General features: G+C 40.7%; 11 protein-coding genes across 11 annotated transcripts; 5 read left to right on the forward strand and 6 right to left on the reverse strand. All coding sequences in view use genetic code 12, as the record gives it.

Annotated features, from left to right (window-relative positions):
• Window positions 1–156: 156 nt before the first annotated feature.
• NMT1 (glycylpeptide N-tetradecanoyltransferase) lies at window positions 157–1,455 on the reverse strand (the record flags this gene model as incomplete). Its single annotated transcript, XM_051754319.1, has 1 exon — window positions 157–1,455. The coding sequence occupies one exon, from the start codon at window positions 1,453–1,455 to the stop codon at window positions 157–159; it is 1,299 nt and encodes a 432-aa protein (XP_051606686.1).
• A 187-nt stretch (window positions 1,456–1,642) lies between these two features.
• On the forward strand, window positions 1,643–2,596 carry KGF57_004775 (uncharacterized protein; the record flags this gene model as incomplete). The annotated part of the gene is made up of 1 exon (XM_051754320.1): window positions 1,643–2,596. The coding sequence occupies one exon, from the start codon at window positions 1,643–1,645 to the stop codon at window positions 2,594–2,596; it is 954 nt and encodes a 317-aa protein (XP_051606687.1).
• Window positions 2,597–2,855: 259 nt separating this feature from the next.
• On the forward strand, window positions 2,856–3,962 carry KGF57_004776 (SCF ubiquitin ligase complex subunit; the record flags this gene model as incomplete). The annotated part of the gene is made up of 1 exon (XM_051754321.1): window positions 2,856–3,962. The coding sequence occupies one exon, from the start codon at window positions 2,856–2,858 to the stop codon at window positions 3,960–3,962; it is 1,107 nt and encodes a 368-aa protein (XP_051606688.1).
• A 177-nt stretch (window positions 3,963–4,139) lies between these two features.
• On the forward strand, window positions 4,140–6,515 carry NIP1 (translation initiation factor eIF3 subunit c; the record flags this gene model as incomplete). Its single annotated transcript, XM_051754322.1, has 1 exon — window positions 4,140–6,515. The coding sequence occupies one exon, from the start codon at window positions 4,140–4,142 to the stop codon at window positions 6,513–6,515; it is 2,376 nt and encodes a 791-aa protein (XP_051606689.1).
• A 221-nt stretch (window positions 6,516–6,736) lies between these two features.
• KGF57_004778 (uncharacterized protein) lies at window positions 6,737–7,831 on the forward strand (the record flags this gene model as incomplete). The annotated part of the gene is made up of 1 exon (XM_051754324.1): window positions 6,737–7,831. One exon carries the CDS (start codon window positions 6,737–6,739, stop codon window positions 7,829–7,831), a length of 1,095 nt encoding a protein of 364 aa, XP_051606690.1.
• Window positions 7,832–7,857: 26 nt separating this feature from the next.
• KGF57_004779 (oxidoreductase) lies at window positions 7,858–8,661 on the reverse strand (the record flags this gene model as incomplete). The annotated part of the gene is made up of 1 exon (XM_051754325.1): window positions 7,858–8,661. The coding sequence occupies one exon, from the start codon at window positions 8,659–8,661 to the stop codon at window positions 7,858–7,860; it is 804 nt and encodes a 267-aa protein (XP_051606691.1).
• A 331-nt stretch (window positions 8,662–8,992) lies between these two features.
• On the reverse strand, window positions 8,993–11,015 carry KGF57_004780 (60S ribosomal eL20 domain-containing protein; the record flags this gene model as incomplete). The annotated part of the gene is made up of 2 exons (XM_051754326.1): window positions 8,993–9,512; window positions 10,111–11,015. 2 exons carry the CDS (start codon window positions 11,013–11,015, stop codon window positions 8,993–8,995), a joined length of 1,425 nt encoding a protein of 474 aa, XP_051606692.1.
• Window positions 11,016–11,720: 705 nt separating this feature from the next.
• On the reverse strand, window positions 11,721–12,380 carry KGF57_004781 (uncharacterized protein; the record flags this gene model as incomplete). The annotated part of the gene is made up of 1 exon (XM_051754327.1): window positions 11,721–12,380. The coding sequence occupies one exon, from the start codon at window positions 12,378–12,380 to the stop codon at window positions 11,721–11,723; it is 660 nt and encodes a 219-aa protein (XP_051606693.1).
• A 168-nt stretch (window positions 12,381–12,548) lies between these two features.
• Window positions 12,549–16,253, reverse strand: KGF57_004782 (uncharacterized protein; the record flags this gene model as incomplete). The annotated part of the gene is made up of 1 exon (XM_051754328.1): window positions 12,549–16,253. One exon carries the CDS (start codon window positions 16,251–16,253, stop codon window positions 12,549–12,551), a length of 3,705 nt encoding a protein of 1,234 aa, XP_051606694.1.
• Window positions 16,254–16,552: 299 nt separating this feature from the next.
• On the reverse strand, window positions 16,553–18,250 carry BEM1 (phosphatidylinositol-3-phosphate-binding protein; the record flags this gene model as incomplete). The annotated part of the gene is made up of 1 exon (XM_051754329.1): window positions 16,553–18,250. The coding sequence occupies one exon, from the start codon at window positions 18,248–18,250 to the stop codon at window positions 16,553–16,555; it is 1,698 nt and encodes a 565-aa protein (XP_051606695.1).
• A 1,474-nt stretch (window positions 18,251–19,724) lies between these two features.
• Window positions 19,725–20,822, forward strand: KGF57_004784 (uncharacterized protein; the record flags this gene model as incomplete). The annotated part of the gene is made up of 1 exon (XM_051754330.1): window positions 19,725–20,822. The coding sequence occupies one exon, from the start codon at window positions 19,725–19,727 to the stop codon at window positions 20,820–20,822; it is 1,098 nt and encodes a 365-aa protein (XP_051606696.1).
• Window positions 20,823–21,183: the final 361 nt, after the last annotated feature.

Here is a 21,183-nt window from a genome sequence, read left to right on the forward strand (position 1 = left end):
AAGAAGAATAATTTTTTAGCAAATCTTTGTAAGAAAAGAAAAAAATGATGTGGTAGCGTTGAGTACAGAACTTGCATCCCGAATTCATAAAACAACCTTAGAGGCGTGGACAAATTACTCTGATTGAGATTTCTTGCATGTATAATACCTATTCTATTACAAGAGAATCACCCCAATACCACTTGTTTCATCTTCTGCAACCTGTTTTGTCTCCTTGTCAATACCGCCATTCATTGGGAAAGTTCTGTAATTGAACAAGTAGTAGTTCAAAAAGCCGTCACCGCTTCCAAACTTGCAAGGCTTTAAAAAATAAGTGTTATCTTGACAAGTGAGGCAATTGAATACATCGGCACTAAACAGTTTGGCTGTGACCAATGCATCATTGATCAAGTCTGTTAATCTATTTTTGTAGCCATTGTCGGCATCGGTGGCATAGTAAAACAAATAAGCAACCCCCAACTCATCATGTAATTTATTCTCCAAAACAGTGAAAGGAAGCAAGTAGTATGAGAAAAAGTCGGTAATCTTCCCTTCTTTTTCCACTACATACGCCTTGACCACACTCTCCTCACCCAACATCCAATGCTCAAACTCCTTCTCGGTGAATTCTTGTACAATATCGAATCTTTTTTGGTAGGCGTTCAACAATTTCAATGTGTCTGATACATCATCAGGGGTCATTTTCCTCAACCCAGGTAATTTTGTAGCATTGGGTAGTGCATAGTGAGCTATCATACTAGCTTTAGTTTTATCCGCTGGTAAATGACTAAATCCAACATCGTGCAATTTGGGCCAGTTGAGGGGGCGGTGTTGGTAACGACAAGTGGCGAGTGGGGTGGGCAAAACTGCACCCCCGGTGTACAAAGCTTGCCAAATATTTTCCTTGTTTACTCTCCTGGTTATTTCCTTGATTAAGACAGGAGCAAGTCTTTTATTTCTCAACTTCTTGTGTATGCACAAGAAGTTTACTTCGGCTCCATCCATCGTCTTGTTTGATTTGTTCAACTTGATTGTGACTGGAGTAGCAGCAATGAATGCGATTAACCTCTTACTTGACTTTACTCTAACTCCAGCATACCATTGCTTTCTCCAACCCGGTGGTTTCAATGCCCATTTGAAGAAATCGTGTGTATACTTGAATCTAAAAGTGGCATCAGTATCTTCAACATAATTCTCGTATAACAAATCATAAAGCTCATCAAGCTGTTTATCGTCATCAATATCAACAGTGCTCCATTCAAATTCGGGAAGTAACGGTAACGGTTGGTCTGGGATATCAGCTGGTGTCTTGGGAGAATCAATTGGTCCCTCCTCCTTAATGGACTCATCCAATTTTGGGACTGGTTGACTGTTCCAGAAAAGATGATCTTTCATCTTCTTTTCTTGTGCTGCAGACAATGTCTCGCCCACAGCGAGCATGTTGAGAAGATCCTGGATAGACTTTTTGTCAGACATTGATCTTTGGCAATTGATGATATGAATGGCAGCGTGTAAAGGTCTTTTGAAAAAATTACGAGGAAATTTTCAACGCTCGGTGGGAAAAGATTTCTTGAAATCTGACACGATATGGGAGAGCTTTGTTAATACGTGTTTGAATCCGAGCAGATCTGCTACCACGTAGAGAGTTACACGTCGTTTCAAAATGGTCAAATCTAACAAATGGGATAAAAAGGCGAAATATCAATACATGAAGAAGCATGGGCTTTTGTCTGTGGCTTCAGAATCATCATCTGCTATGACGACTACTCCAAAGTGGAGCAGTAAGAAGAAGAATGAGAGAAAGCCTGCAATTTTGTTAGACGACTCTGACGATGAATGGGACTCGGAGGTGGACGAAGTGTTGATAAATCATTTTTACCCAGAGTTAAACTATAGCGAAGAGTTATCGCTACTGCAGAAAGTTAAATTGAAGCAACAAATTTTGGCTGACTTGAAGGAGAAGGAGAAGGAGAAGGAGAAGGAGAAGGAGGAGCTAGACGGGAACCCTGAAGAAGAACTGTCCGAGAAAAAACTGGATGGACATATTGACCTTGGTGAATTAATCGGTAGCATCGACCGGCGGCCCAAGAAGAAATTGCCAAAGGCACGCTTTTCTGATAACCTTTTGGAAGAGTATGGCTTGGAGAGCTATCAAACCGGTGATAAAGAATACAAGCTTGCCGGTAGTAAGAGCGGACTCTCTAAGTTGAAAGACGACTTTGTTATTGGTCAATCTGAGGACACTGAGTCTATACGACAGCTCACGGAAGAGGAGATTGCCATTGAAAATGAGAGGAAGAAAAAGATTGACCAACAGAATTTTTACAATGAAGTTCGAAAAAAGTTTGGCGGCGGTAGTACTCAACAGAAAGTAATTGATATCAATAATGTAAAGGATGAGGAGAACCAACTTCGGAGGTTGAATGAGAAATTGGGAAAAGAATCGGTGGCAGATACCTTGGATGACGATCTCAATGAACTTCTAGATTTGAAACTCTCGGATCAAGATGAATCGGTACCTCATAAGTCAACAATTACTCCATCGGTACTGAAGAAGGAATCTGTGAAGCTGGGTAGTATCAAAGATGTTGATTTTCTAGATTCATTGTTGAAATAAATTCTCTGGTGTTGATTTGATTAGCCTATGTACTTTCATCCAGTCGTAGAAGTAGCACCTCAATTGAATGTCATTGCCCAACAAGATATGGACGAAAATAAAATGGCATATATAAGTGAAATCTACGTATACGCCCCCACTCATACACAAAATGAAGTTCATTTGCAACTAAGCGAAAAAGAAATCGATCCACAGTTTCTCTCTCTTTTTCTTTATTTTTTTCCTTCTTCTTGTCTGACAAAGCAATACTTCGCAGGCAATGCCCAGCACCGACGATGAAGCCATATCATTGTTTGAAAAGGCCACATACCTAGAAGAGCAAGGACGCATGAGTGATGCTGTTGATATCTACCGAAAGGCGTTCAAACTAAACAGCAGCATAGACCTCATCTACCGGTCGACATACACAAACAAGCACCTCTTAAAAGATAAAGGTAGAAACGCGTTAGTGAGAGTGGACGATAAGCAAGTCTCCAAAATAGATGTGGACGAACTAATGGAGAGTTTTAGAGAAGCTCATTTGGATGCCCCGCTGGAACATCCCGATGACTTGCCATCCATTCTTCTCCACTTGCCTCGGGATATCTGGTGTCACATATTTGAAGTATTGATTCAAACTAACCCCGAATCCTGGTTCAATATGTCCATTACGTGCAAGAAGATGGCATACATAGGCTTTGGAAACAATACCCATAAATTTCTTTGCAATCTAATATACCCACGACAAGTTTACCAAGAAAATGAACCTTATAAGTCGAGACTAAGGATAGAGAAAGAGTTACCTATACCAATGGACCAATTGCTAATACTACCCCATTACAAAAGCTGGAAAAATATGCTCCATGAGCGTTGTTTCATCAAATACGGTGGATGTTACATTAGCGTTGTGAATTATTATAGTGAAGGGGCCAAAGGTGAAAACTCATTGGCATGGACTAACCCGGTGCGAACGATAACGTACTATAGGTATCTCAGATTCTACCCGGATGGAATAGTTATAAAGATGCTTTCGGCACTTCCACCTGATCGTGTTGTTCCTTGGTTTCTGAAGGACCGACAGCATATACCTGACGCCGAGCAAAATGAAGCAACACAGATATACCGAGGGAAATTTACAATCAACTCATCGGGTGAGGTGCATATTGAAATTGAAAACGGTTCAACCAGTTACTTGACGTTTCACTACTACTTCCAAATAAAATCACTAGGGCAATTCAAACACGGGAAGTTGAACTGGACCAAGTACTATGCTGTAAGGAAAGCTACTAGTCCTGAAGATGACAGAGTTGGCGAGGTGGTGGAATACACAATAAGAAACGAAAAGCCTTTCAAGTTTCTGAGAGTGAAGAGTTACCATATAGAATAGAATACATACATAGAGATTACTACAAAGGATGTTTTGCAATTTGTTCCCAACACGACCTCGACTCTTTTAGAGAAAAATTTTTTGATCGCCCTTCTGTTTTTTTGTTTTTTTTTTTTTCACCATCTTCAAAGTAGTAGCCCTTAAATTCCAACGAACATACAAGAAGGTCATAGCATCATGTCTAGGTTCTTCGTTTCAGGATATAGTTCAGAATCGTCTTCTGAAGAAGAAGACTTGGTAAGCAGTTCTGAAGAAGAGTTGTTGTCTTCTTCCGCTGAGCAATCTGAGGACGACTTTTTTGATGATGATGAGGAGGACGAGGAAAGTAGTTCTGATGAGGAGGGCGGACGCCCCACAGGTCCAGCTTATTTTTTGAAGTCGGCTTTCTTGAAAGGTGGTGAATCTGAATCTGAGAGTGACGATGAGGGAAAGAAAGTGGTTAAGAGTGCTAAGGACAAGTTGTTGGACGATATGAAGGCCTCAATTGAAATCATTAATGTCAATAAAAGAAGCAATAATTGGATCGTCGTCTTGAGTGAGTTTGAGAAATTGGGTAGACTTTTGAACAGAGCTAGTCAACAAAGATTTGGAACTCCAAAGTTTTATATCAAGTTGTTGTCTAGCTTGGATGATTCTATTACGGAAACTGCAAACAATGAAAAGGATGACAAGACAATGAAAGCGGATGAGGCAAGAGCTTTCAACACTTTGAGACAAAGAGTCAAGAAACAGATTAAAGAGTTCCAAGTTTACTTTGATTTGTATAAGGACGTACCAGAGAATTTTGATAACGAAGATGAACCTTTGGATGTGACCACAAGAGTGGAAGAGAAGCAAGACGAAGGTAAAAAGTTGAGTCCAGTGTTCCAAACTTTGAAGCAAATCAGTGAATCTAGAGGGAAGAAAAATATTGACAGATCAGAACAAATTTCAAGCTTGGAGAATTTGATTACTGATGAGTTGAGTACATTCGAGCTTATATCCATTTACCAAATGTTGTTGTCGATCAGATTCGATGCCTCGTCTACCCTGTTCATGCCAGTTCAAGATTGGCAAAAGAATTGTGATGATATTCACAAATTGTTGGATATTTTATTTGCAACAAAGGAATATCAAGTTAGTGAAACAGGTCAAACAACTGATGAAATTGACATAGAGCCAACCCCTGTTGACGGGGTCAAGGTGATTTTTGGATCAATCACTTCATTGATTGATAGATTGGATGACGAATTTACCAAATCTTTACAAAACACCGACCCGCACTCATTGGATTACATTGAAAGATTGAAGGATGAAAGCAGGATTTATAATTTGATTGTTAGAGGTCAATCTTATGTCGAATCTATCAACCCTTCACTTGATAGTGAACAATTGGCTAGAATTGTTTTGAGAAGGTTGGAACATATTTACTATAAACCAACACAATTGATTCAAGGAAATGAAGTTGCCACCAAGATTGGCAACGGTGACGCGAATGAGATTATTGACTCATTGAGCGAATACTTGCAAAAGAGTGCCAACAAGCTCTATGTTCAACTTGCTATGCTCTACTCTATCTACTATTACGCCGTCAACAACAACTACGAGAATGCCAAGGAACTATTCTTTGCATCTCAAATTTTCAAGAGTATAAACCACGCTGAATCAACATTACAAGTTCAATACAACAGAGCATTAGTACAATTGGGATTGAGTGCATTCAGGGTTGGGGCGATTGAAGAATCCCACAAGATTTTAACCGAGATCATCAACTCACAAAGATCAAAAGAATTACTTGGACAAGGGTTTAGTACTAAATTCCCTAGTCAAGCCTCTGTTGCTGAAAAACAAAAGTTGTTGCCGTTCCACCAACATATCAATTTGGAATTGTTGGAGTGTGTTTACATGACTTGTTCTTTATTGATTGAGATACCTGCTTTGGCTGCTGCATCAACTACTAAAGACAAAAGGAAGAACTCGTCAGTGAAATCTTTCAAGAGTAAGCTTGAATTCCACGATAGACAATTTTTCACTGGTCCTCCAGAGAGTATCAAAGATCACATTGTGCATGCCTCACTTGCTTTGCAAAAGGGCAATTGGTCTAAAGCATATGACTTGTTGGCATCAATCAAGATTTGGAGATTGTTTCCTGATACTGATGACTTGTTGGCCATGTTGAAAACCCAGCTTCAAATCGAAGGGTTGAGAACTTATATTTTCACCTACAAATCGGTTTACAGTAAGTTGTCTATTGCCAAATTGAGTACAATTTTCGCATTGCCCGAGGAGAAGATTACTGAGATTGTTACAAAGATGGATGAAAATGTGGAAAACGGATACATCAACTTCACTACTGCAGCAAATAGGTCCAAATTGCAAGAGTTGGCCATATTGATGAACGAGAAAATACAGTTGCTCACAGACAAGAATGAAAGAACCTCAGCTAGGGGTCATAATAAGACACAACAGCCTCAGCAAACCACCCAACAACAACCCCAAACCCAGCCTGAGGAGAACAGATTCAGAATTGCTAATGTCAATATTAACAATGATGAGTTTCAAGTAACTGCATAAAGATGTATAGAAAGTTTGAAGAGAATGTACGTAAAAGATGTTTTTGCCCATACTGAACAAGTGGGAAGATAGAAATAGGAAAAAAAAAAAAAAAAAAAAAAAAAAAAAAAAAAAAAAAAAAAAAAAAAAAAAAAGAATTGGAAATCATCGATGAGATGATAATGTGAATCATAAAAATCTCTTAAAAATCTCTGGTGATAAGAAGCCAACTCCACACTACAATGACTGTAGCGCCTCCAAAGAAACTCAAAGTCACATCTTTATGTGAACTATGTCACTCAAGAAAAGCGGTCATGAAAAGACCAAAGAATCTAATGAAGCTTTGTAAGGAGTGTTTTTACAATGTGTTTGAGACAGAGATACACAACACTATCACTTCAAATAATCTATTCCAGAACGGTGAAAAGGTTGCAATAGGGGCATCTGGAGGCAAAGATTCAACTGTTTTGGCTTCTATTCTCAAGACTTTGAATGAAAGGTACAAGTATGGCTTAACTCTTGTGCTTCTTTCTATCGATGAGGGAATTAAGGGTTACCGAGACGACTCCTTAGCCACGGTGAAGCGAAACCAACAACAGTATGAAATGGATTTGGAGATTGTGTCTTATAAGGACTTGTATAACTGGACCATGGACGAGGTTGTGGACTGTGCTGGTATAAGGTCTTCATGTACGTACTGTGGTGTTCTTCGGCGACAAGCTTTGGATCGTGGCGCTGCGAAATTGGGAATAAATCATGTTGTTACAGGCCACAATGCCGATGACATGGCGGAAACTGTCTTGATGAATTTATTGAGAGGAGATGCTAATCGATTGGAGGGAAGTACGAGAATAATGACTCAGTCTGCGGAGTCGCCAATAAAGAGATCAAAACCATTCAAGTATACATATCAGAAGGAGATTGTGTTGTATGCACATTACAAAAAATTGGATTACTTTTCAACCGAATGCTCGTATGCACCGGAAGCTTTTAGGGGAACTGCTAGGGAACTTTTGAAAGGTTTGGAGAGTATACGACCTTCTTGCATCATGGATATCATTTACAGTGGTGAACATTTGGTCTTGTCCAACAAGAAGAAGAAGAAGAAGCAAACAGTCAAATACAAGAACCAAAAGGCAGAAGAGATTGAGGTTAACGCAGATGGGTCGGTTTCTACTAATAGATGTATCAAATGTGGATACCTCTCGTCGAACCAAATTTGCAAGGCGTGTATGTTACTCCAAGGGTTGGAGATGAGCCGGCCAAAGATAGCCATTGATAGTGAAGCAGACGGCGCTGCCAAATTGACCAAAACATTGGAAGGGCTTAGTTTTTAGCGTGTATATTTATAAAGTGATTTACCCTACTCATTTTTATATATATGGAAAGGAGATGCTTGACCATTTGGGAAAACCAAAGTTTCTGCAACAACCAAGTTCTCTCTTCTTGTTAATGTAAATGTGATCACTTCGGCGATGTCTTCGGCTGTAAGTGGTTCAGTTCCCTTGTAAACACTATCTGCTTTTGCATCGTCTCCTCTGAAACGAACATTTGAAAATTCAGTTTTAACTGCTCCAGGACTGATCAAGATACTTCTAATCTTGGTTGAAATCAATTCCTTACGAAGTGCATCCATAAAGAAACGAACACTGGCTTTGCATGCATTGTAGATTGAGCCTCCTTCGTAAGCAACCAAACCAGCAATACTACCAATCGAAACAATGCTTCCAGAGTTTTTCTTTTTCATGATTGGCAAAACAGTTTGAGTCAAAGTGATGAGTCCCAACACATTGGTTTGAAACATTGTGACTACATCTTTCAAGGCAACTTCTCCAACTGGCTCTTTGCCCAAGGCCAACCCCGCATTGTTGACCAAAATATCAATATCAGCAAATTCTTGAGGCAAGTTGGCAATGAATGGCTCAATGGTGTCTAATTTCGAAACGTCCAATTCCTTCGCCAACACTTTGATACCAGAGTACTCGTTTTCCAACTTCTTTTTCAATGCTTCCAACTTTTCAATTCTTCTTGCAGTGATAATCAATTTGATGTTTGGTGTAACCTCTGCCAATTCAAGACAGGCAGCTTCTCCAATGCCCAGGGAACATCCAGTGATGAGAATGGTTTTGTTTGCCAATCTTTCGGCTGCTTTCTTTCCGTAGCTCATGTTTTTAGGGAGTGATGCAGTAGAACGGAGAGAGGGAGGGGGGGGGCGGTAGGGGTGAACAAGACTGTAATTTCGTCGACTTTTTCCCGGAACCGCTATTTTAAATTGCGGAAAAAAGCCAATGCTTAACCGCCGGCTCAACTATGTGAAGTTACTACAGGACCAACCAAAGTCAAACTCTCGAAACTTTCACACTACATCAATAGTACATACACAATGCGATTACGTATATTACGTCGTATACATAAAAGTTTCAAATTAACACGAATAATCCCTTGTCAACCCAATTTATTTTTTCTTTCTCCATTCAACACAACCTACCACACAACATTTAGTAGAAGGTGGATGGCCTGTTGCTGTAGAACAAAGCCTTGGTCTTTTGAACTCTGTGTGGTAATGGGAATTTCAAGTCCTTGGTCAAGAATTGTTTAACGTATTGTCTCTTGACATCATCAGCCTTTTGTAATTCAACAACCTTCAAAATGTGGATGCTTCTAAATCTAGCTCTGTGTCTAGCAGCCAAATCTTGGTACATGGTTTCAACGGCACCAACTCTGGTAACATCTCTGTATTCCTTGTACATGTTGTGGATACCAGATCTTGATTCGTATCTGATCCAAATACCAAAGGTCTTGACCTTGGTTGGCTTAGCTTCGTTGATGATGTTGACTGAAACAATTTCACCAGAGGCTTTCTTGACCTTGTGCAATTTTTGTAAAAAGTACCAGTATCTTGACTTAGCAACAACGGTGTTTGGTGCAAAGATTCTCATACGGAACAACTTTGGTTCTGGAGCAGAGTCGGTTGGCAAACGACGACCGATGACTTGATATTCGTTTAATCTTGACATTCTAGAGATACTTGTTAGTAAACTGGGACGTCCTAGTAGTTAATGAGGTCCAACGTGAAGACGTGAAAACTGAAAAATTGACTTCTGAGATGGCCCAAATTTATGAGCGAGGAAACTCCCCTCGTAATGTTCCATTCTTGTAAACATCACGCCAATCAGCTCATCAATCTCACGAAACAATCCTCCTCATTCTATAGGTCATTCAAACATACTTTCGTTATCGTTGAGTCTATACTTTGTTCAGTGTATTCGAGCTGAAATTTTTTTTTTTTTTTCTTCCCTTCTCTCAGTGTCTCTCTCTCTCTCTCTCTTTCTGTCTCTCTCGCTCTCTCTCTCTCTCTCTGTTAAGTGCAGACAAAATGAATTTGAGAAAAGAGAGACAGGGAGTGTGCAGTAGTACAAAATGGCTTAAATCGATTGGTAGCGAATAAAATTTATGTATGTGTGAAAAAATAGATATTGTGGGCTACAGCCCTAATAATTCGAGATACAACTATAATAATGTGACAACTACAAACTTTCCCTTACAATGTTTTAGCTCTAACACTTGTGTACTCAATATTGTCGTAATTTCAAATCTATACACGTAGAACTCCTACAATGTCTTCTTATAGTGTGCCTCTGACTTTTGGTTTGCCCTATTTTCTCTTCTCTGCTTGGCCAACTGTCCACACTCGGTACTAAAAACGCGATCCCAAACTGTAAACGAACTAGCATAGTTTCCAATAAAGTAGTGATGGTGTTGGTCGTGATGTTCAGCACCAGCCCAAAATGGGAAGAATTTATTCAAACTCCATGGGAAATCGTATCCCGAATGTGAGTCAACGGCTTGAAACAATCGCAAAACAATCCAGCAAGTAATTGTGAACAAGTGAATTGGCGGCAACTGATCGCTGTTGGTTGCAACGTATGCATAGAGAATCGGGAATCCAACAGTTCCAACTCCCAATGCTGCCACTTCGGCCGGGTGCGCGTATTCAGCTGCAAATCCAAATGGTGCTGCGTATTTATGATGGATTTTGTGAATGTTTTTGTAGAACCAGCCATAATGGAAAAGTCTATGGAACGAGTAGTGCCATAAATCTTCACAAATGAAAAAGAATACAATTTGAGCAGCTTGAATCTTCCATGAGGGGAATGGGACGCCGTAGACGATATTTAGCTTGGCACATAATGGGTGGAACAACCAAATAGGTAAAGCCTCAACCAAGAAATGTGATTTGAGAACTGATTTAAAGCATTCCCATTGTTGTTGGTTGGTGGGTACGCTATCAGGTTGAATCTTGTATTTTCTAAAATATGGCATCTGATCGATAATGAACCATGGCAAACATCTACCAAAATACATAGTCTCATGAACTAAAAAGAACAAAAGTCCCGTTGCAAGCATATCGTTCCCAATGTACAAATACCAATCTGCCCATAACCTTTCCACCACATTCAGGGCCACTTGACCGTGTAAAAGGCTTGTTGTGGAGTTCGTTGCGGAACCAAGTACATTCATATTGGGTTGGGCTGATACGTTGATGAATGCGAGTAGCACTACCTCTTCACGTTTCTTCGGTATTTATAGCTTCTGTCTGCCATGTTGTCGTAGACAAGTAAAAGAAATCAAACAAAACAATCGTATGATTCAAAGCTGCAAAAATTATCTTTTTTTTTTTGTTTTTTTTCGTTGCGCGCCTGCGCACTCGCACTCGCACTCGCACCCGCATTTTGCATCAGAACGACAGATTTGGAACCGGACCGGAGCTAAACGACGACAAAAGACGAAGGGAATAATGCGCCACAAAACAAAATCTCCCGCGTCTATACGAAACCTTGTTCCAGAATCTTCTGATAAACGATTAGGTTGTTGTGAGTTTGCAGCCAAAGACAGCAAAAGGTTGTGAGAATGAAAGTATTTGGGGTATAACATAGCCGTTCTCATGCTACACAGAGTATCATTGATAGCTGTGGTGTCCCTTTTGTAACTTTACTACATTACTGATCGGTTGAGGACCGTGGGCAAAGAGAGTTTGAACCAAGATGAGTGCAAAATTTTGGTATGCTTAAAAAAGCATAGACTGAAATGGTATTGCAAGGCTCATAAAAGGATAGAGAAATGCTTAGTTGACCATTGAGAACTGGAACTTGCCACACTACTTGCAGAGGTGTACTTAAAATCATACAAACTATCACGTGAAAATATTGACAAAGACAGTCTCTCTCACAACTTGCTTTCAAAAACCTTAATCAACTCGTCTTCGCTGGAGCCGCTAGAGACGGAACTATCCACAATTCCATCCACTGTTACACTAGGCGTGACATGGACTCCAACTGTTCTCTGATATCTTGTAAAATACTTTACATCAACAGTTGCGCCATTTCCCTCATTGGCGGGCTCTCCTCCTTCCTTAATCTTGAGTTCAGCCAACAATTTATCTTTATCGACATGCAAGTTAAGTTCCTTGGAAACAACATCGTAAATCTGTCCATAGATCTCGTTCCTTGTCAATCTGATGTTGGAATTGTCGTAGAATTGCTTTTGATTCTCAAATACAGCTTTATTAAATTTCCAAAATGATTCATGTTCGTCTCCTCTTGGGTTTTCACGCAACAATTTTGCATACGCTAATGCAAACTCACCCAAAAAGATGGAATTGGGGTGCCATGGTTGAATTGCATTGACAAATACAAATTGGAATGCGTCGGGGTGTTTTTTTTGCAAGTTGGGGATAACTGTTTGGAATAGTTTGAGGAACAATTTGGCACTGAATGGGCAAGTGTAGTCGAGATACAAATTGACAATGTGAGGTGCTTTCTTGGCTCCAGACAATGTGTTGAGTCCGAGGTAGTAATGTGTTAATGAGTATTTAGGAGAGATCATTGCGTGAAGAAAGAGCGTGGGGGTTGGGGGTTGGGGATTGTACGAAAATACTGGAAAGGGGACGAGGAAGAAGCTATTGCTTTTTGGAAATGCGCGTGAAGCCACACTTTTTAAATTCCGTCTTTTACTGGTCACTACAAATATTAATTCAAACGCTGAACACAATCCCTATACGTTACCATCTCCTTTCATCTTAGCCATCTTCTTTCTTCGATTCTTTCTTTTCATGCTTTCATTGGCTTTATTTTTCTTTTTCTTCTGAGGACCTGTGACTTCGGCAAATTGCAGACTTGTCAATTCGTCCGCTTTTTTTTTACTAAGTTCGCTCAACATTCGTTTTGCAATGTCTAACTCAACCTTCGTTATTCCATCCAGCCCCTCTTTCATCTGAGAGGAAATGTCAACTGAATGCACCTCTGTTTCGTCAGTTCTCGATACTCTTTCATTTGTTGCGTCCGGTAGTTTTCTCTTTTCGGCATTGCTAGGGCTTCTCTCTTTTTCCTTCAATCGTTTCCGCTGCTTCTTTGTTTTGTTGGAGGCAGTGACTGCAGCTTCTTCAATTGATATTGCTATGGCAGACATGTCAAAGGTGGTGTCTTCAACATCCTCATTTACTTTCTCAGTTGTAGAATGAACCAGCTGGCTACTACCTTGTTGACATAGTTGGCTATTTGTGTTTGTCGATGAAGGGTTTGATGAATACACTTGTGAATTTGTTCTCTCAACTTCGAGCAAGTTAGGTTCACCAGCGTTGGGGATAGCATCAAGTGCAGTCACAGTCTGACCATCTTGGGAATCTTCAATGACCTTTTTTTGCGATATCACACTCTGCAGGCTTGTTGCATGGAAATCGGGTGCAGCTGCAAAATCGTTTGCATTGGTAGACTGCAGGCGGTGGGTGTTTGATGTGCTGGTAGCACGAGACTCGACAGGCACATCAACATTGTTGGATTCTGCACCAGTTGTTCCAAGTAGAAAACTTCCCTGGTTTCTGGCATCCACATTGCGTCGTTGCCTACGACGCTGGTAAATCCTTTTCGTTATTGCATCATTCTCATCTGGACTGAAATCTTCGTCCGACGAAGAGTTCATCAAGCTCAACATACTTTGCATTTTCGACACTCGCTTGCGTCGTTTCGTTTGATGGCTGCTCTTTGTATCAGTTCCTTGTGTATGATTTTTAGGTTGATATTGTGACGGTGTCGCAAATTTAGGTGAAACGGACCCAGGCCCTTCGTCTCCAAAGTCAATATGCTGGTCGACCTGAGAGGACGATATTGCTTCGGACTTTTCTTGTGGATCAAGAAGGACGTTGGTTGTCTTTTCTGTCTCCTTGAAGTCAAATCTAGAGACGTGCTCCTTCATTTCCTCAACGTACTCCTGATACAAGTTCTCGTCAATTTGAAGTCCATAACTATTCGAGCTCGTACCTGCTTCAACTTCCCCGCGTGAAGGTTGCTCATAAAGTGCCGAAGTTTGGGTACCAGTAAAATCCACAACGTGAGGAGCTGCATTTTTTTGTGGTGTTTCAAGTACGAAGAAGCTCTTGAATAAATCAACTTCAGGTTGAGTACTTGAAGAAGCGACAACATTTGACGAAGCAGCCTCATGAGTGTCCTCACTAGTTTGCCTTTGACCAGACACATTATTTTGGAGCGAATCAAGCACAAAAAAGCTGTCAAGTGCATCCGTTTCATCTTTGTCTCCCGCTTGAGAGACGTCTACCGTCTTTGATGCTCCTCTTTCTCCGTTGGTTTGATTCAAAGCAACAGAGTCATCGTATGGCTCCTGAAATGTATCTTCCATATCATCTGGAACGTCACTAGCCTCATCAATGTCATATTCGTGCGAAGTCCTGTCTTCCGTCCTTCGTTCCATGTCATTTTGATCTCTATTTTCAGTGTTGTTATCAAGTTTTTCGGTTCCTGTGACGATTATGCTTTGAGGTTCTGTTACCGACCTCGTCTTCCCCTTATTTTCTTCACTTGAGCGTTCTATTTCACTCCTTACACCAACTCTTTCATCGCCATGTTGCTGTTCGATGTCAAAAAGGACGTCTTGATCGTTTCTGCAGGGTAGCACTTTGGGCCTCTCGTGATCGGCCAATTGCTCGTTTGCTTCTTCCGATGGCCGTGTGGGTTTTGGCTCGCCGAAAAAGAGACTCAAAAGAGCAGCGGCACTGAATTTCTTGTTTCGTCGAGTCTCAACAATCTCACCAGTGAAATTTGGCCTTGATTGCTTCGTGGCATTGATTTCGAGCACGGTCCTACTACTCGTAAAATGCTGAGATGTCACCTGGCCGTGTATACCATTCTCCAGGTATTGACTGAGTGGAGTGTCCTGCGCAAGAGTCTTTACTGGGCCTTCTCGATTGATTTCAGTAGCAAGTGACGAGTTATCGTAATTACTTACCGGTTCATCCGACGAAGTCAGCTGATTGTCTGCACATGAATCGAGTAAAGCTCGAAGAACTGGGCTGGGAGGTTGTTTAAGGATTGGACTCCCTTGTGAATCAGGAGTTGGACGCTTTGGTGCTTCAGCAATACGACTTTTTGGGGATTTGCGCTCACCTTCCAGTATCACAATTGAGGCACGTATAGGCATAGACTCAATGTCACTAAGAGACAGTTTGGCTTTGTTTGCATTGGTTTTCCTCTTTCTCTTCTCTATGCGTTCTTTCGATGGATGCTTCCTTTTGGTTGCTCTACGGGTCTCCTTTAGCCTCTTCAATTTCTGCGCCATTGTTTCCTTCCGTTTTGGTGCCGATTGATGCTTGGGTTTATTGTCAGGTTCTGGAGATGTGTCGTCATCCAGATCAAATATTGACAAGTCAATGGTTTCAGACACACTCTGGCGCTTATTCGATAGTTTTGGGGTAGTTGTTGCTGTACCTTGTTTGCTTATACCGTGAGATACGGACGGTGAGCCATGTGGTGGGGTGATGGTAGATGTTGTGTCGATCAAAACTTCTTCACGGGTGTTGGTAATTTGCTCTTTTGTTGCCTCGTTATCTTTTGAGGAGTCCGTTTGTAAATGTGCTTGCAGTTGATTTTTTGACGGTAGATCTTGCTTTCCAGGTTTATGTCGTTTCTGCAGTCTTGATGAATCTTGTTGATTTCGCTTTGACCGCTTCGGTGATGCGTTCGAAACTGAGTACGATCGAGTGGAATCTTCCTCGGTATTATCTGCGACTTTCGCAGCTCTCAATGCAGTCTCTCCAATGACCAGCATTCGATCTAGCTGATCTTCTGCTTCAAGAACAGAACTCAAATCTCTCATCCGAACAATTTGCTGCTCAGCCAATTCAGTCAACTTGTCAAATGTCTCTTCTATTTCATTCTCATTCTCATTTGATTCTTGCTGTTCATGAGAGCTGTAGTCTCTTGTCTCAGTAACAACATCCTGTAGCCTTTGTGAAATCTTTTTATGCGGTAGTAAAGCCTCAGTGTTTAGTAGGTTAGCAATTGTGGGTAAAGTTTGATTAGGGTATCGATTTTGTCCATCATCCGTAGTGATTGTCTTTTTAGAATGGTTGGTTGGTCGATGTATTGGTGAATCTGTAGTTCCCACATTAACGGCATTGGTAGAGTTGATACTTGCCTTCTTACTTGGTTCCGACACGGGTTTACTTTTCTGAGATGAGACCAGGTTTCGTAACTTGAATTGATCACCAGTGTTGGGAGTCTTGTAAATTCTAGGTGTGGCTCCTCCGCGGTCATGCTTGAGGTTCTTTGTTGGTGTTTTAGGACCATAAGCACCAGCTCCTTCTCTAACATTTGAGTGTATATTTTTATGCACATCATGAGACGGCGGATGCGTAACATCGCTGTTACTTCGAGTAAGTACTCTGTAAACCGAATCTATGAGGCCCATAATGGCAATTACAATCTTCAGTGGCGGTTGCGGGCAAGATCGATGGTCTCTGAATACAGCTTTGATTATTTGAATGGCTGCACCGTTTTTCTATTTTTTTTTTTATGTGTTGTTTTATTTTTTTAACAAGATAACGCACACAAAAACGGTTTTTTGATTTGTTGCGCGTCTGCAAAAGAACTTTCTTGGTTTATCCTATGATATAATGTTACAAACGTGGCATTAATTCTATGTAATCTAAAAGATGCCTATAGTTTCATATTCATAAGCAGGGTGTAGGAGTGTGTCAATCCTGTTTCTCATGTTAACAAAATAATCAACTTGCATTTTTCATAAAGTACCTCATGGAATTTTTCATCATCATCAACCTCAAACTCTTCCAATTTTGCACCGTGTATTTTGAAATCAACGTCACGGATACCGTTCTCCTTCACAAAGTCCTCATAGTCATGTTTTAGAAATAACCTAATTGAATCAATTGTCTTGGGCTGTGTAAAGTTGTGTTGTTGCAAGTCATCCAATTCCAACCTGTGGTATAACTTTGTTTTCAAATCTTGAAGTCTTAAATTAGATGGCAACAACAATGCAAAAATATCGTCTTCGTAATAAAATTTAACCTTGACTTTTTGTTGTTGTTTGTCTGCGTCCTGAAGCAAGTTCCCACTTGATGATTCTCTCGACCTGTACGACTCATTTGAATGCTCTGAAGCTCGAGGATGTATTCCAAAGTTTGAATATTGCGACATTCTATCTTGATGCGAGTTTGACTTTTGACTTATTGGCTTGGAACCTCTTCTGTTAGGAGCATCGACTTCACGGTCAAACCCATTGTTCAACACCTCGAATAATTGTAATACATCTTCGGACCGCGAGATATGCGGTGGCAATGCAATCAACTGTGACAAATAAATGTCCAACTTCTCTCGTCTTAATTTTGAAATTGAATCGTTGACATTGATTAAAGGACCAGGTATGGAGGGAATTGTCCTCTTTGAGTGCTCAATTTTACCTGCTTCGTATGGAAACAACTCTAGTAAGCGTACTTGCAAGTCGTAAAAATCCTGATAGTATCGATAAAGATGCCTTATCTTACCATTGGATAATTTTGCTGTAATCAAGTATTGATAACGCCCATGATCTAGCTGGTACGAATCAACACTAGCATCAATGACTGAAGTTGACACCAACGACGACCTATTTGAAGCTGGAGTTTGACCGTCAAAAAATTGAGATGTCGATGACTGTGGTGGGGCTTTTGTGCTTGAGATGTGGCCGAGTGGTATACTTGACGCTTGATATTTTGCAGTTTGATCTTTCCATTGTTCAACAGTTGGGATCTTGAATCCATTTATAAGTTCAATAACATGATCTCGATTCGAAGTATCAACTGTAGATTCCGCTGCTAGCGGATTTAACAAGTCAATGATTTTGACATAAGAAACAGGAACTAGCCCCGGACCACCTAGTCTATTTATAGGCTTGGCTATAAACCACTCGTAGTCATGATGGGCACATATAATCAAGTTTTCTCCTGGCGAAACATCAAGCTCGTCGTTTCTTTCTGCTTTGAATTCGTACAAGGTTACCGCATACAAGGTTTGATTTGGATTCAGCGAACGTGAGCCTGAACGCAGACTCGTGCTTTGATTGGATGCAGTAGTCGATGGCCGCGATCTGTCAAATACCTCGAAATAGCTGATGGGCACCATTCCTCTGGCGTTTGTCATGGGATTGGTTGCCTCGAACCACCCATTCTCCTCTGCCTCTCGATGTCTCGGGTCATCGGATACGTTCAACACATGGAAAAACTCACCAGTATTGAATCTCAACTCTCCTGGTCCTTGTGGTTCGTAGTCATATAGCGCCTTTATAACTTTTTTGGGAGACTGGAGTGCGCTTTCTGAGTCAAGGGTTGTTGAAGAAACTCGTGAAATTGTCTTTTTCGGTGAGCCAGAAGAACTAGACAGTCTTTTGCTTTTCCTAAACGACTTGATCATTGGGTGATGGTGGTGTCAATGGCAATTGGTGGTAATTGGTTGTTGAGATGGATTGTTTGTGAAAGGGGTATGTGTGTGTGTATATATGTTTATGCAGCTGCTGCTCTCTAGAACAAAAAAATTTGTCAGGCAGAGGCAGAGGCAGAGACCGAGAGACCACAGGTCAAAATGAAAAGTAAAGTCGGAAAAAGAAAAAGAAAAAAAAATTTAAAAAGAAAAAAAAGAAAAGAAGCAGGAGAAGCAGAAGGAGAAGGAGAAGAAAAAGATCTTTCCACTAATGGCAATCAGAAATCTAACAGTTAAGTCCTTCTTCTTTACTTGGTATCTCTGGATCTTAGATGTAAATGATGATACACTGAGGTAAAACTTGAGCTACAATCACTCTGTTTTTTGAATTGTGTGCAGTATATTCACTTAATCTCTTAAAGACGTGTTGTCCATTGTCTTGTTAAAATCCATTTCAATTTGTATGTGCTAAAAATAGAGGGGGAGACAGACTACTCTCAAAACTAATTATCGGCTTCCAGCCAAGTTACACTTTGGATATACTTTGGAGACAAACTCAAAAAGTTGCATATTAGGGTATACAAGAACAGACACAAGTGTCTCAGAAGAAGAGTGTGTATCGTGGTGATGTTGGTGTGTGGACCTGGTAGAGAATCATCATGAATTAGTTTTGTGCCCAAGTGGAGATGAAAAGTAAAGGTCGTGTTGTTTGTCTTATTTCTTCACTGTGCAAGACAATTGAATTTATCCCAATTAGGAAATATGGTGCATTAACTTTGATAGGGATAATATATATAGCCATGAACATACACGTATATATAATTGTTGCACAAGATCTGCATTCTTACCGCCAAAAAAAGAAAAAGGGAGAAAAAGGTTATGGTCTACGCCCCTTGCCCCTTGCCCCTTGCCCCTTTTCTAGATGTGGCTTCAGTTGCAGCGCGTTACAATCGCGTGACGTGTGGCATTAAGAAAGCTGTATTTGATGCGCGTCTGTTGTCACTGATTCAGGTCTCGCACACCCCCCTCTACAAGCCCCTTGCATCGATCTGATTATGTAACTATTGCAGTATGAAAAGAGTTTGTGGAAAATTCTCACGCTTCAATCGTTAGCTATAATATTGATTCTTTGTATTCCTCGCTAAATTCAATTACAACACAACTTAAGCTCTTCTAACTTATGTAAAATCTTTTGAGCAAGGAATTATCTCAACCGTCAGAAAGCTAGTAGATTGAAGCTGGTTTATGCCGTACATTCGAAATGATATAATCACATGCAGGTGTCTATTCAAAATTGCGCGGCTTTAAAGAGAAGCGGATGATAAAAGCGGAAGCAAAAGTTTCTACCTTGGACCGCGCTGGACCCCACCCCCTCTCCACAGGTTCAACCCTCTCAGGGTATAAAGCTGATTGATAATGCTCTAGTTCCCTGTTTTCTTCCACCGCACATTCAAAGTCTATGGCAACCATGGCGTTAAACACTCCCTCAATCAAATACAAGGCGCACGCTTACAAGAGCAACAGAACACCAATTCAGATTGTGGATGAGACAATTGACTTGGTGAGAAAACCCAATGGTGAATACGTTGCTCCACGCGGAAGAATTCTCGTCAAGATCAACTATGCATCATTGAACCCAGTTGATTACAAGGTTTACAAGAAGACACCGTGGATCTCTTCCTTCTACAATCTGAAAAAGGGGTTTGGTAAAGACTTTTCGGGACAAGTTGTGTCAATCGGCGCCAATACCGACACCAATGTCAAAGTGGGTGACCTTGTTCAAGGATTGAATTGGCCAATCTGGGGAGGTGGTTCATGTGCTCAATACTTGTTGGTGAATCCATTTTGGTCACCCATCACTACTGTCCCAACAAACATCGACTTGATTGAAGCAGCATCATTCCCATTGGTTTTGGGAACTGCCATGCAAATGACCCGCAAGATGAAACTCAGAGATAGCAAAGTGCTCGTCATTGGTGCTGGTACTTCAGTTGGTAGGTACGTTGTGCAATTGGCCAGAATTGGAGGCGCTAAAGAGATTGTCACTACCAATTCAAACAAGACGAGTGATTTGATTAGGGATTTGGGCGCAACTTCCCAAATTGACTATCACAAGTACCCAAATTACTTGACTCCAGTATTGGAGAGTGTCAAGTCCAGTGGACAATTTGACTACATTCTCGATTGTTGGGGTACAGGGGACTTGTTCCCAGAAATTGACCACGTAATCAAAAAAGGTGGTATTTACTACACTATTGTGGGTGACGATGCAAACTCGCCGATTGGAGCTGTCAAGTCAAGCTTTAGAGTAGTGAAGTCGTTCTTGGGATTGACAAAGTACAACTACCGTCTTGGATTACTCAGTTCCAACTTTGAGAATAAGGGATGGATTGAATCTGCTAGAGATTTACTCCAGGATGGTAAAATTCAAATTTTTGTTGATTCGGTTTATCCATTTGGTGAGTTGCGTGAAGCTATCGATAAGTTGGAGAGCGGAAGAGCTCAAGGTAAGATTGTATTGGAGGTTGAAAAGCCAAGTCAAGAGAATCAGAATCCGTTTGAATAGGGTGCATTCAGCAATTGGACATTTCATTTAGACATTAGTAATATACAGACGATAGAAGTCTCGTCTCTTGTCTTTTTGTTTCAGATTTGCAATTTGCATCCGTCTCAATTCTGCATTAGCCACAGGCCACCTGTGTTGTTGTTGTAGTTGTTGTAGTTGTTCTGGTTTGTGTTTATTGGTTTTTCCACCGTGTAAAATTTATGTGGCGGAAAAATATCCGGAAGAAAAATGAAAACGGAAACTACTTAGTTGGGAAATTTATCCGGAAAATAACGTATAGACGATTTTCCATTCGTTGCGTATAATAAGCTCTAAACTGGTCAAGTAGTCACGCTTACTTCTCTAAACCAATACATTCCTG

The sequence above is a fragment of the Candida theae genome (genome assembly GCF_024610275.1).
Source record: "Candida theae strain CBS 12239 chromosome Unknown scaffold11, whole genome shotgun sequence".
NCBI classification, from domain to species: Eukaryota; Fungi; Ascomycota; class Pichiomycetes; order Serinales; family Debaryomycetaceae; genus Lodderomyces; species Lodderomyces theae.